The 15,259-nt window shown below is 40.6% G+C and overlaps 1 protein-coding gene across 1 annotated transcript in view; it reads right to left on the bottom strand.

The window, feature by feature from the left end:
• PAX7 (paired box 7) overlaps positions 1-15,259 on the bottom strand; it is a 227,596-nt gene that overhangs the window by 104,753 nt on the left and 107,584 nt on the right. Inside the window, exon 5 of the mRNA XM_029579010.1 lies at positions 13,763-13,962. Coding sequence (XP_029434870.1) covers positions 13,763-13,962 — 200 coding nt within the window. The remainder of the gene's footprint in view (positions 1-13,762; positions 13,963-15,259) is intronic.

Below are 15,259 nucleotides of genomic sequence, written 5' to 3'. Positions count from 1 at the left end.
CCCCAGATGTACCACCTTAGGAGTCTTGCTACTACTAGTCTGCCTACCTGCCTTGCCCCCAATATATCACCTTGGGGTCATGCTGTTAGTATGTCTACCTACCATGCCTATTATGCACCAGCATGGGAGTTTTGGTGTCTCTATGTTATTTGTTGTTTGGATCTCAGCTTAGTTATCCATCCTGTTTGTTAGTTAACTGGGGTATTTTGTACCCAGAAAAAAAACTGAATAAAAGAAAAAAAAACTACACACATTTCTCCCCCCTCCCGCATCACTTTTCTGGTTCTCTGTCTTACTGTTTTTTGTACATCTCTAGGATCTCAGCTTAGTTCTACCACCCTTATTATTTCTTGGGCTGTGTTGTCCTGACAAACCCTCAGTCAGCAGGAAGAAATACAGGCATAACAGAAAAGATACACCAGAGAGCCTTTTATATGTTCTTAATGTGATAAAGGTTTCAGTAGGAAGAGAGAACTAATGTATTGCCAGAAAATCAACAGAGGGAAGACTATGTTCAGCTACAGAATATGGGAAAAGCTTTCTTAATAAAGCAAACCCCAGGAAAACCACACTGATGACAGACCATTGTAATGTTCTTATTGTGACAAAAGTTTCAATCTGAAAATAAATTTCACAAGGAACCCAAAATTCCAACCAGTAGCAAGATTAATTTCAAGTAGGAAATATAATAAAACCTTGTGTCACAAAAGTGATATTAATGCCAGATCATTCTCTTGTACTACAGTGGACAAGTGGCACGTTTTTCAACAGGAAGACAGATATTACCCATGCCACTCTGCCTTGCAGCTATGCCCCTTATCCTATACCTTAAGGGTCTTTCTTCCACTCAGTATTGCTGCCATATCAAGGCTTTGAACCTTTGAGGATCTTGCTGTTACTCTGATTTGCTGCCACATCCCTGACTCTATACCTTGGGGTGTTCTTGTCTCCGTGCCTGCTTTGCACCTCTCATTGTGCCTTGGTGTATTGATGCCACTCTTTGTGCTGCTTTGTACCTTTATCAGTGCCTTGGAGTTTTTCCTGCTTCATTACCTCTTCATAGTGCTTTAGGATATTGATATCATTCTTGGGCCATTTTGCCTCTCGTGCTGCCTTCAAGAGTTTGTGCCACTCTTGCTAGTGCCCTCTTCTGGGGTGCTCTTCCTACTCTTGCTGCTTCTTTGCTCCTCTGATGGTGTCTTGGAGAACTCCTGCCAATGCTGGTACCAGTTTGCCCCATGGCGGGTTCTTTGGCTTTTCATGCCACTTTGGGTGCCATGTTGACATAGTCTTGATTCATGGCCACCCGTCTGACGATGGCTTCTCAAAGCTTTCATTAGAACTGATGAGAAAACCACAATTTTGTTGCCCAAAATAGGCTGCAGTGCTTCCCACTTTGACTTCAATGGTAAATGAATGAATGACTACAACAAAAAAATGTTTTTTGTTTGAAACTAATGAACCGAATGGAGGTGCCCTACAAAGCAAGTGAATGAAAGAAACAAACATTTTTCTCCTGCACATCCCAAATAGAAACATTCAAATATTTGACAGGCTTCAATAAATAATTATAAGAAGGTGAGAATTTCCAAGCAAAAGAAATTTCAAGGACATGGGAGGGAAACTGGAGGGAGAAAATGTCAGAAGAAACATAAGAAGAGAATCCTTTACTGAGAGGCTGGTTGTGGGCAAGGCCTGGAAAAACTGACCCACAGAGGTGGTGGAAACCAGGCCTGTGCCAAAATCCAAACACGCTTGAAGCAGATAGAGGAGAATGGTAGGAACAGAGTTGGGAGGTTACACTGCTGTAAACAACCCCATCCGTCCCTCCCTCAAGAACAGAGGCAAGGGAGGCATGATAGGAAGAAAATAAGGGGCCGTCCTGAGAAAATGTCTGCTTGAAGCAAGAGCAGGACTTTGCTTTGGATGAAAAGGGGGGGGGGGGGGGGGGGAGGGGCAGTCTGTCAAACTTGCTAAACTCTTTTGCTTGCTGAGGGGAGTTTGATTGTTCTATGAAATATATTTATTCACTGCTTAGGAGCTTGCTGGACTGTGCTTTGAAGCAAGGCTCTTCCTGCTAGGGAGTTTGCGAGCTTGAGCTTTGAAATACAGTTCTTTCTGTTGAGAGCGTGAAGAAGCTTTAAAAGTATACTATTTGGCTGTTTGGAAGTGTGATGGAGCTTTATTCTTGTTTAATTTTTTTTTTCCTGCCCTCACCCCAACTCCCACCCACCTCTGTCCCAAACGTACACTTACAGACTATTGCTCTCAATTAAGGGGCAGGGAGAAAATATACACAATAGAAGCCAACTAGTGCTGTGGGCATGTGAGAGCAAAATAAACCCTCACTCAAACTTGGCATATAGGCTACTGCCCATTTAGGAGGTCAGGAAAACAGTGTGCATAATTGCAATCAATTAGCAGTGTCACACACGTAGGTGAAAAACTAACCATTACTAAAATTAAAAGAAATACTAGGTCCATTTTACTGAAGCTAAGTTTGGGCACATTTTATAAATGGTTTAACTTGCAATTTACAAAAAGAAAAAAATAAGACTGATATTGGAGCTATTATTATACTGGGGCATATGGAAGAGCCTTATTTGCAACTGAAGCTGCAAAGTGTGATGCTCTGCCCTATGTGAGGAAGGTCCATTTATTCTAATATGCAAGCTTTGAATGTGTAATTGTGTTTCCATAAATAGTATCTATTCAATTAGAAGAGAGGAAGCAATCTATGTAGCCTATAATTTTCATATCCTCTCAGTTGGACAGTACTATTTGGCTAATAACTTCTTGACACAGGAGTGTTTACAAATCCTGATGATAAATTAATGGATTCCTATCTACAAACACAAGAGGTTTATAACTACTGCCTTTAGTGTTTGTCAGAGAAACCATTCTAGTGCTTCATTTTCGCTGCTGTCATGATGGGAAATTACTTTAGAGATGAGTGTGTACGTAGCTTGCTTTATAAATCTGCAGGCAAAGTTTGCCATCTCTCCTCTCCTGATCCTTGCAGCCATTCTCAGGTCCTAAACCCATCATTTAATGCATTGTGTTTTTATTGCCAAGACATAGATATTGCATGTCAAATGTTCTGACCCATCGATGTAAATTGGGAAACTAATGGACATTAAAAAATTCAAAAGATAAAATGGACAAGAGATGGGCTTATGAATGTCTCTTCTGTATTATTTTAACTGATTTAGTGTACAAAGGAAATTGCACTAGGCCAAGTCATTTCAGTGATTCAGATCCCCAAGTAGTTCAAACCATTGGATTCCCAGTGCTGGCTTCCTTTCCAAATCCCATCTTCCTCACACTGTAGCACAATGTTGTCTTGTTGTCTGCCAAGGTAATGCCCCATGGGTAATGATAGATAAGTTAAATATTCTCAAGAAATACCAAAGACAAAATACAGCAACAGCCTAACCATATATATCAATATCTGTATCTATCTATCAATATTCCTCTCTCTCCCTCTCACCCTATATATATATCATGGGATGGGACAATGCTGGATCTGGTGCTCTAATGTAGTGGATGATCATTTGGGATCCACTGATCACTGGATAATGTGGCTTAGTACTAGAAAACAGGAGATGAAAGTTCATTCCAAGGCAAGGTCCTAGACTTCAGGAAAACTAACTTTGTCAAAATGGTGGACTACCTCAAAGAGTTATTAAGTGGATGGGAAGATCTATGGGAAGTAGAAGAGCAGTAGGCAAAACTAAAAGGAGATATTATAAGGACAACTAACCATTTTGTTAGGAAAGCAAATAAAGGAAAGAGGGGAAAGAGGCCACTAAGGTTTTCTAAAGAAATAGCTGGAAATGTAAGAGAGAAAAGGTTCGCATTCATAAACTACAAGGGATCACAGAAAGAGGAAGACAGGCGACAAAATCTGGAAAATCTAAGAGAACCTGAGAAAATAGTCAGGGATGCAAAAATTCATATGGAAGAAAAAATAGAACCTACAGTAAAACAGAGGGACAAAACTTTTATTAGATATGTTAGTGATAGAAGGAAGTGCAAAAGTTGTATTGTGAGATTCAGAGATGAAGAGGAGTTATAAAAATAAAGAAACATAGAAATGTCAGCAGAAAAGGACCAAATGGTCCATCCAGTCTGCCCAGAAGCTTATGGCATTTATCTGCTGTGCCCTGTAGGTTACCCCCAGGCTTATCAGTTTCCCATACCATAAAAGACAGGGTCCTCGTTGGTTGGTGTTTGAATCCAATTCCCCATTATACCTTGCCATTGAAGCAGAAAGCAATGTTACAATTGCATCAACAGTATCAAGGCATATTGGTTTAGGGTAGTAACCGCTGCATCAGCAGGTTACCCTCATACTTGTTTCCCCAGATCGTATAAGTCAGGGCCTTTGCTGGTCACTGTCTGAATTCAATTCCCCTTTTCCCTCTAACATTGAAGCAGAGAGCAATGATAGAGTTGCATCAAGTAATAATGGAGTAGTGTCAACAGTATCAAGACTTATTTCTTGAAGGGTAGTAACTGCCACACCAGCAAGTTACTCCATGCACTCTTTTCTTCTTTTCCATCCTTCAGGCTTTAGGAATCCACAATATTTATCCCATGCAGTTTTGAATTCTTTCACTGTTTTGGTTTTCACCACCTCCTCCAGGCGGGCATTCCAAGTATCCACTACCGTCTCTGTGAAGAAATAATTTCTGACGTCGGTTCTGAGACATCCCCCTGGAGTTTCATTTTGTGATCCCTAGTTCTACTAATTTATTTCCAATGGAAAAGGTTTGACATTTGTATATCATTAAAACCTTTCAGGTATCTGAAGGTCTGTATCATATCACCCCTGCACCTCCTCTCTTCCAGGGTGTACATACATATTCATTTCCTTTAGTCTCTCCCCAAAGGTCTTCTGAAACTGACCCCACACCATTTTAGTAACTCTTCTCTGGACCGTCTCCATCCTGTTTTCATCTCTTTTGAGATAACGGCTCCAGAACTGAATACAGTACTCCAGGTGAGGCCTCACCAAGGACCTGTACAAGGGCATCTCCACTTCCATTTTCTTACTGGTTATTCCTCTTTCTATGTAGCCTAGCATTCTTCTAGCTTTAACGATCACCTTGTCACATTGCTTCGCCATCTTCAGATCATCAGTCACTTTCACAACTGGGTCCCTTTCACAGTCCGTGCTCATTAGTCTTTCACTGCCCATCATATAAAGCTCTTTTGGATTGCTGCACCCCAGATGAATGACTTTACACTTCTTGACATTGAATCCCAGCTGCCAAATATTTGACCACTCTTTAAGTTTTTAAAATCACTTTTCATTCTCTCTGCTCCTTCAGATGTGTCCACTCTGTTGCAGATCTTAGTATCATCTGCAAATAGAGAAACTTTACATTCTATCCATTCCGCCTGGTTGCTCACAAAGATATTGAACAGAATCAGTCCCAAAACTGATCCCTGTGGCAATCCATTTATCACTGTTCTTTCTTCAGAGTAGGTTCCTTTTACCATTATTCACTGTCTCCTGTCAGTCAACCAGTTGGCAATCCAAGATACTGCCTTGGCACCCACTCCCAGGCTTCTAATTTTATTTACGAGTCTTCTATGAGAGACCGTATCAAAAGCTGTACTAAAATCTAAGTAAATCACATTGAGCACTGCCCTGATCCAATTCTCTAATCACCCAGGGAAAACAGTCAATCAGATTTGTCTGATAGGACTTTACCCTGGTGAATCCATGCTTCCTCGGGTCGAGCAACCCACTGGATTGTAGATAGTTCACTAAGCTTTCCTTCGGTAGATTCTCCATTAATTTCCCCACCACCGAGGTGAGGCTAACCAGCCTGTAGTTTCTAGCCTCTGCTCCCACTCTTGTGAAGCGGGACAACCACCGCTCTTCTCAATTCTTGCGGCACCACTCCCGTTTCCAGTGATATATTGAACAGCACCTTCAGTGGACTCACCAGCACATCTCTGAGCTCCTTAAGTATCCTGGGATGTACCTCATCCGGCCCCATGGCCTTGTCCTGGCTGTGAATAATTTGAGTGCCTGGTGGTTGTGGATGAGGAGCAGTTCAGTCTTTGAGGAGTTGAGGGCAAGGTGGAGGTTGGTGAGCAGGGAGTTAATGGAAGAGAGGCATTTCTCCCAGAATTTTAGCATTGTGGATATGGAGTCTTGGATTGGTAGAATGATTTGTACATCATCTGCGTAGATGTAGAATTTGAGGCCGAGTTCAGATAGGAGCTGGCAGAGGGGCAGAAGGTAAATATTAAATAGGGTGGAGGAGAGGGAGGAGCCTTGAGGTACTCCTTGGGTGAGGGAGAAGAGTGTGGATTCAGAATTGCCTAGTTTTACAGAGAATTGTCGATTAGCCAAGTAGGATTCGAACCAGAGGAGGGCTGCGCCAGATATGCCGATGTCAGTTAGGCGGGTAAGGAGAAGTTTGTGGCTTATCGTGTCAAAAGCTGAGGAAATGTCATGGAAAGCGATGATGAAGCTATGGCCTCGGTCTAGTTGCTTGGATATTGTTTTTGACATAAAAAGCTACTCCTCTCCCTTTTCTGTCCTCTCTGTTCTTCCTTAACAAGTTATAGCCTGGGATGGCTATATTCCAATCATGAGAATCTGTGAATGAAGTCTCCATAACAGCAACGATGTCCAAGGTGGTTTCCAAATTAGGATCTGCAGGTCTGGGATTTTATTGCCCAAACTATGAGAATTTGTAGTCATAGCTTTCTAATTTTTCTCCCTTGATTTGTTGTACTTCCTAGACTCCTTTTCTGAGCAGATTGATTTTATCTGCTCCCACTACCTATTCTGTTTGGGGGGTGACATGTCAATTTTATTGGCCATCTCCTGCCACCCCTATAGAGGGTGATGAGGAGAAGTGAAATTGCTTAACAAATATTTCTGTTCGGTGTTCACTGTGGAAGGGCCTGGAGCAGGACCACATAAAACAAACACAAATAAGATTGGAAGTGATGTAAACCTCAATCGATTTTCAGAAAAGTGTGATCATGAGGATCTAACTAAACTTAAAGAGGCCAAAAGTTGATGCTACTTAGCCAGATAAGTACCGAGGTATTTAACTGAGTGGCAGCTGCAGAATATCCAGCTTTTTTAGTGTCCGCCATTTAGCCAGATAAGTATTTATTCAGTTGAGATGAAATTGAGTACTGGGGTAAATTAGTTATCTTGTTATGCAAGATGTTGATTTGTTGAGTTACGAGTTCAAAGATTTTCTTTTTCCAAGCTCATTTCATTTGGGAATCAAAACCAGATTTGTTATTGATGAAAGAGATCCATATTCAGTGCTTCTTAGCTGGATAAATTTAGATGTATCTGTCTAAGTGGCGCTATTTGAATATTCATCTATGTTGAGTGGCTGCCACTTAACTGGATAACTATTTATCTGGCTAAATAGTTAGCCACCTAAGTAGGGGGCAACCCAGGATGGAGCTACTTATTTGGATAACTTAGTACCTGATGATTTCAGTAATAGGTAAATTTTAAAAGGAGCACGCGTGCTAGCACGCTTAATTTTATATCCATGCCGTGCATATGTGTGCAGCCTTTCTGTGCATATTTTAATATGAGAGAGAAAGAGAGAGAGACAGACAGTATGACACTCTATATATCTCCCACTGTAAAAAGAGCACTTTCAACTCAGGGTGGGTTTGGGGATGGTAGTGGTGGTGTAACAAGGATCTACAGATCCTTGTGCCGTAGGCAGACCAATGTAACATCGATTCTCCCCAAAACCCACCCTAAATTGAAAATGCCCCTCTTATAGAGTGAGATATATGGAGTGTCAGAATCTCTCTCTCTTTTTCCTGTGTTCAGGACCCTCTCTGGTTCCTCATCCTGTAAGCCCCTCACTCGAGCCCACAAAATTCGGGGCTTTTAAAATCTACCAGCACGTAGGGAAAAAGGGAGAAATAAATAAAATGTGAAGGTGAGCAAAAGAGAAAAAAAATGTTCCAGAGAACAGGAATGAAAAAAAGGAGAAATAAAAGGTTTGGCGACTGTTACCTAGGTACGTAGCAATTCTCCTGAGTAAAATGGCCTGGCTGAAAATTGCTCGGTTCTGGCTTCCACAGCCTGTGTACTGGAGGGGAAGCTGTGGGTACACCTGATTTTCCTGTGTACGTGCAATATTTAACTCCTGCTCGGCCACCTGCACAAACAGCAGGTGCAGGATACATGTGCCCTTTGCATGCCCATGCACTACGCTGGCTCATTTTCATAGAAATGTGTGCGTTAAGGGTTTGTGCATCCTGGGCGACTAGGTGGCCTATTCAGAAACATTGGCACCAAACTGGTCGAGAGAAAGTCAAGCAAACAGGTGGGAAGGCTGTGGGAAGATAGCACCATAATCATAAAGTACTTGCCCTCATTCTGGAGTGAATTTTCAGAAGGATATACACGCATAAAACGCTATTTCACATACATATTTAGGCCTTTTGAAAATTATCCCGGGGATCGTATGTATAAAAGTGCACACAGAAGCAATTTTGTTTATACTTTTATGTGACTGTGTATTTGAAAGAGGCGTTCCTGGGGGGGTCGAGGGAAACCATTTACATGCGTACTTTCTAAAATCAAAAGTATCCATGTACATGCACATGTGAACATTTACACCTGCTCCCTTGCAGGCGTAAATGTATGCATGTTCATTGTGCAAGGGTTTGTGTGTACCCGCTAATTTTCAAAGTGGACTTATACTGTAAATCCACTTTGAAAATTATGGCAGAAGCGTGCATGCACTTTGTAGATGCAGACTTAAGCCCTAAGCACACTGTCATAACATTGGGTTCCCTGTGCCTATGGAAAATAAAAACTTGCAAGATAGAAGAGAGGGAAGCATTTTAGCAGAAAGAAAGAGCGAGAGTTGGAATCCGGGACTGAAAAAGGGACACAAAGAGAGATGACAAGCATAAGTTTCGTGCAGCATGTCAGATGCATCTGACTAACAAAAGCCGATCATTTTCAATTCCAAAAGATGAGAACATTTACAACTATGGATTCTTGAAATCTGGATTTCTTTATACTTCCCAAAATTAAATATTAATCCACTTCTGTTCACGAGCGGGACGTAAAGCAGGCGGGATGGGATGGCAGTGGAAGTCATGAAAGCGTTTCTCGAAGAAACGCCGCTGGGTTTTGTTTTGTTTTTTTCCGCCAGTGTTTTGATTGACTGATGTTTTTGGGGTCCTGAGAGTCAGCCGAGGATCACCGTGATAACCAGAAAATTTTACAAGGAGCGGCAGGCTTAAAAGTGGTGGGAAGAAGCAGAGCCTGCCAGGATGTCGGAATGAGAAATGAGTTAGGAATGTGCCTGAGAGAGCAGCTGCTGCTGCTGGAACTCGAGCATTAGTCTTCTCACCAGGGAAACGGGGGATTCGGATGACACTTCCAGCGGCAAAAACGCTTTTCTTTTCCAGGCCACAAGTCTGAAGCATCTCAGAAGGCACTGGTTCCCGTACAAATATTCCAGCTGCGTGGGTGCCCGGGATTTAAGGGATTCATGCTGCTCGAAGAATCTGGATTCAAATCCTGATTGTAGCTGGCAGACCCCCATGACCCCCACCAAGCCTTTAATTCAATGCTTCACCAAAACCCACGTTGCTTCCCACACTTTTCTACACAATGAGTGACTCACTGTTCAACTTCCTATTTCTTGTCACTCATAAGTAAATGTGACCTACTGGTTTTCTACAAATGGACTGTACTCTCTACGCAGTGAAAATAGTGCCCTTGGGTAGTGAGAATAGGGCATGTGCACTGATTTTGCACACAGCAGGAAAAAGATATGTACAGTATGTTGTCTTTCTAGTTTAGGAATTCCGCACTAGGCTAGTGGTTAAAGTACATAACTGTGAAACCTGGAGACCAAATTGCAATCCTGCACTTAAACTAAGACATGTAGGCATATACTAACCGTGTAACTTATTTTGTGCAACACTTGATATGAAGAACATAAGAACATAAGAAAATGCCATACTGGGTCAGACCAAGGGTCCATCAAGCCCAGCATCCTGTTTCCAACAATGGCCAATCCAGGCCATAAGAACCTGGCAAGTACCCAAAAACTAAGTCTATTCCATGTTACTGTTGCTAATGGCAGTGGCTATTCTCTAAGTGAACTCAATAGCAGGTAATGGACTTCTCCTCCAAGAACTTATCCAATCCTTTTTTAAACACAGCTATACTAACTGCACTAACCACATCCTCTGGCAACAAATTCCAGAGTTTAATTGTGCGTTGAGTAAAAAAGAACTTTCTCCGATTAGTTTTAAATGTGCCCCATGCTAACTTCATGGAGTGCCCCCTAGTCTTTCTACTATCCGAAAGAGTAAATAACCGATTCACATCTACCCGTTCTAGACCTCTCATGATAAGCAATATTGTTATTAAAAGGTTGGTACTTGTAATGGAAAGACAAGATAATAGATTTATCGAATGGGGGTACTTTTATAGATGAAGTGTTCTTTCACAATATAACTTTGCATTGCCTCAGGATATCAGCATCTGCTTTTTTTGTTCTCTGGATGATACTTCCTGTTGCTGTGTGTCTCACTAATGGTAACCGAACATTGGCTAGAAACTTATGTCTTCAGGTAGCAGTTACACAAACTGATATATTGCCCTTTCAGATACACAGCACCCAACAAATCCAGATGAATTAAAAGCCAGTATTTATTACAATAATGGGATAAAGGTATGATCAGTTATAACAGACATTTGCCAGTCCATCAGCTTTACCCATTTCCTAAAGTTCCAGAGTCCTCCTTCCTATCTCTCTCTATCTTGGAGAGGAGAAGATTTCAAGATGCCCTGCCAATGTGATATCCCTCACTGCAGACCACAGTATTCTCATGAGCCACGTTAGGGTGCAAGGCATAGGTAGTACACTTCTGTAAAGATTTCCATCTTTCCTACGAGCAGACAAAGGGTGGTTCTGGAAGAGTTTTCTTCCTTACCCTGTGCAATGACATGTGGAATTCCACAGGGTTCAACATTATCACCTTCATTGCTTATTTTGTTTTTGTTACTATTGATAGAACTGTTAAGACAAACTAGAGTCCAGTCCATTCTGTTTCCAGATGATGTATAGCTGTACATTATAGAGATATGCATTCAGATGATCCAAAAATTAAACATGAATGAGTCAAGTTTTGGTTTTGTTCAGGTCAACCAAACCAAATGGGCTCATTCTCTTGAAAAATATGAATCCTTTTCGGTTCACTCAGCTCAGGGAAGAAAAGCCAGGCAAAGCAAAGCCAATTGGGGATGGGACAAGGAAGAGCAGAATCATGTTTCAGTAATTTTTCAACCAGTCTATCCTAGCTGGCAGCAGCATGGATTGATTTAATCTTTTTGTTTTTTAGGTGAAAGTGAAACTAAGCGTACTTTGAGCAGCCATTTTATCTTTAATCATTCCTCTGTTGGATCTCAGAGAAATATGGAAGAGATCTTGAAGCTCCTTGCTTCAAAGTTCAAGAACAGATTAGGCCCTTCTTCCTTCTGCAACTCCACTTTAATAATGGTTTATGGACTGTTCTTTCAGGAACTTGTCCAAATCTTTTTTAAAACCAGCTACAGTAACAGCTTTCACCGTGTCCTCTGGCAATGAATTCCAAAGCTTAATTATGCATTGATTAAACAAATAATTAAAACTCTTATTAGTTTTAAATGTACAACTTAGTAACTTCATTGTGTGTCCCCTAGTATTTGTATTTTTTGAAAGAGTAAACAATCGACCATGCTGTCATTGATCATATCTATTCATCTTTAGGAAATTTTTCAGTATTGAAATATTATTTGACAGTCCTTATCGATATCTCAACTGCCTTTGATATGCTGAAAGATACTTATCTACAAAATATCAGGATCTCTGGTGTAGTGTTAGACTGGTTTTCATCTTATATATTATTTAGCAATTCTTATATTTTGCAATTCAATTTTATCCATTGCGGATTTTTAAAAAAACACACATAATATATTTAAAATCGATGTAAAGAAATACAAGCACAACAGATAAAAATCTGATCTTAAAACAACAATATAAATTACCTCATAAAAACTTTTTCAAAACTTTAACATTTTATGAAACTTTAAATAATCAGGCTCCCTGTGAATCTTGATGGGAATAGAATTGGTGCATCTGCTTCTGGCTGCCATAATATTTCCTCTGGGTTACCACTGGGTTCTGCCCTTTCTGCAACCTGTTCAATATCTATTTAACTCCTCTTTGTAAAATCTTGGCCTGCCTAGATGAGAACCACAAAATCCATGCAGGTAAGATTCAGTTTTTCATTACAGTTAAATCCTCTTGACCTAATGCATTTGGTTTTGTAACTCTTTGTCTTAACTCCATCAAACGCTGGCTGTTTCACCACAGGCTCACGCTAAATGTTGAAATAGACTGAAGTGATCATTTAGTGTAGACTTCCTCTGTCCATTGCCCCCATCGGCTTCAGATTTGATGGCATTGATATTCCTATTTCCCAACAAGTGCGGAACCTAAGGGTCATCCTTAATAATAACTTATCAGTGCATACGCAAATTTAATCAGTTGGGTATTCATCCTTTTATAAACCACAGATGCTGCAGAGACTACAGCCATTTTTGGAACCTTAGGATTTTTGGACAGTGCTTCAAGCTCTTGTTTTAACCAGTATTGATTACTGCAACTCTCTTTATGTTGGCATTCCAGCAAATTGTGCTGCATGGGTCCTGACTGGGGTACATATGTGCAATCATATAATGCCCATATTGTCATCTCTTCATTGGCTGCTTATGCAATGGCGTGTAAAGTTTAAATTAGCCATGCTTACACATAGATAATTGTACAGTGATTCTACCCCTTGGATTAATGCAGTGCTACAAAATTACAAGGCATCATATCTGTTGTGGTCTGAAAACAGAGGTCTTTTGGATGTTTCTTCCCCAAAGTTGGCATATCTCAATGCTACTTCCGATCATGCTTTTCCTGTAGCAGGTCCTTTGTTTTAGAACTCCTTATCTGAGCAGATACAATCTTTGAGGTCCATTAAAAAGGCTTTAAAGTCTTTTGTATTTGAATAGGTTTTTGACATGGTATTCCCAAACTAGGTTTAACACCTAGCTATGGCTTATGATGCAATATGCTGTCTTCTGTTTGTTTTACTCACGTTTATACTATGTATGTATTAATTTGTGCTCCACCATGAACAATTTGGTTGTGTGCAGAATATAAATTAGTTTAAATAAATAAATAAAATAAAGATGTGCTTGTTCAGGATGAGATTGTTTTGCTGTTAATACTCCCTTCCAATGGGAGTGCAGGCCCCTAGTGCTTATCCTGAACTCTAATAGCAATTCATAACACATGGAGGACTTAGTGGTCATGTCTCCATTTCACTTCACCTAGCACAATCCTCCCCTTCCCACTTCTCTTCTACATCCTCCAGGGACCCTATTATACCCCCTCAGATTTGTTCTGATTCTTCTGGATGTTTGCGTACATTTTTTGACCCAACCATTTTCAGTCAGACAAAAGAAGTTGTGAGGAGCTCCCATCATTAATTCCGTATATGTCACACAGCTCTTCCTCCTCATCCACTTTCAGACTCAGTTCCATAAATGTTATAGAATTTGCAAAATCGGATTCTCTGCCACTTCTGAATATACCTTCTCCTTACCCATCAATAAAGGCTTCTGCCACTCCTAGCTGTCATTAGATAAAGGGGCTATATCATGGCAATCTATTTCTGTTTTTACCTGGACACGGGCCTCTGTGAGCTTGGTTCTTTGGGCCAGTTCCTCCCGGGTATAAATGTCTGGGTAGTGGGTCCTTTCGAAAGCCTTCTCCAGCTCCTCCAGCTGCTCAGCTGTGAAGGTGGTCCGACTGCGGCGCTGTTTCCGCTTCAAGGGTAGATCTGGCTCGGACTCAACGTCTGAACCTTCATCCAGTCGATTACCTGTCAATGACAGAAAAGATGGGAACTTCAGCATTTAAAGGTTGAAGAGTGGGGCACTGGAAAAGGAAAGATTTTTCTGTGAGATATGTTTAAGAGCAGGTCCTCCTAATATTTCGGATAAACCCTCATTTTAAAGGTTATTGGAAACACTTGAAAGGCTTTACTAAATTTTTAACTTTTGAAGGTTTATCCTGACTTTGGCTATCTTTTAGTTTTTCTCTGCACTCAGTTTGGCCTTTCCTTTAGGTTGTCTAACCCTCGTGTTTAGTCATCTTTACTACTTCATTTCATAGTGATGGCATTCTCTTCCCAGAGTGGGGATTCACTTCTGTTTTGTTTTACAGCAGATGATTAGACTAGAAGAGAACTATAGCAACAACAGTGATCAGATTAAAAGATGTCATTAAAAGGAAGAGCTACAATTGATAAGGAAAGGGGCACACGGGATATAAAGGGGGCTATAATGAAAAATGTTAATTTCATAATTAAGACAAAATACATCAGACTGGTGGATCACCCAAAAAGGAGAAAATGTGCTGATTAAAATATTCAAATTTTTTTTCCTATCACCATTATGGTCTAGTTGTCATTCCCCTAATACTGGATTAGCAGTCGTAATAATCAATCAAGCAGTTTCTCTATCGACAGACAGAGCTGAATTAGCCATGACATGAATGTTGTCATCTGGTAGCACAGAACAGACCTTTCTCTGCAAGCTTGTAGAGCTTTTTTCGTCTGAGCACTAGCATGGATGTGTACACTATCTCACTGTATTTTTTTCTTCAATTTTTTAGCCATCTCCAATAACTAACCTGGAGAACCTTTTTCTCTCTTTGGGTGAAATTTCATCTCTAAAAGCAGCCTCAGTTTGCCTTATTCTGAAAAAGACAATGGATGATAGTACTGACTACTCAAACTTTGTCCGATTTCGTTCCTTCCCTTTCTTACGAAAGTAATAGAATCCTCTGTTCTAACACAACTCACACAATTTATGGAAGATAACACTGGCCTAGACCAGTACCAATTTGGTTTCTATTATGTTCACAATACCGAAACTCTCTTCCTTTCCAGCACTGATTTGCTTTGCTGCAATATGGGCTCCAGTACATCATATGCTCTCATTCTACTTGACTTATCAGCCGCATTCGACACTATAAATCACGATATTTTACTAACTTGTCTTTCTGCCAGTCAAATCAGTTCATGCCTGATTTAAATCTTATACCCTTAATCACACTCAGCAAATCTACCATGCAATACATCTCTTTATGTCTCTCTTCCATCAGGTCCTGGCTCA

Source organism: Rhinatrema bivittatum, chromosome 15 (assembly GCF_901001135.1).
Source record: "Rhinatrema bivittatum chromosome 15, aRhiBiv1.1, whole genome shotgun sequence".
NCBI lineage: Eukaryota > Metazoa > Chordata > Amphibia > Gymnophiona > Rhinatrematidae > Rhinatrema > Rhinatrema bivittatum.
The sequence above is the reverse complement of the archived record's forward strand: the minus strand, read 5'-3'. Positions and strand labels throughout refer to the sequence as shown.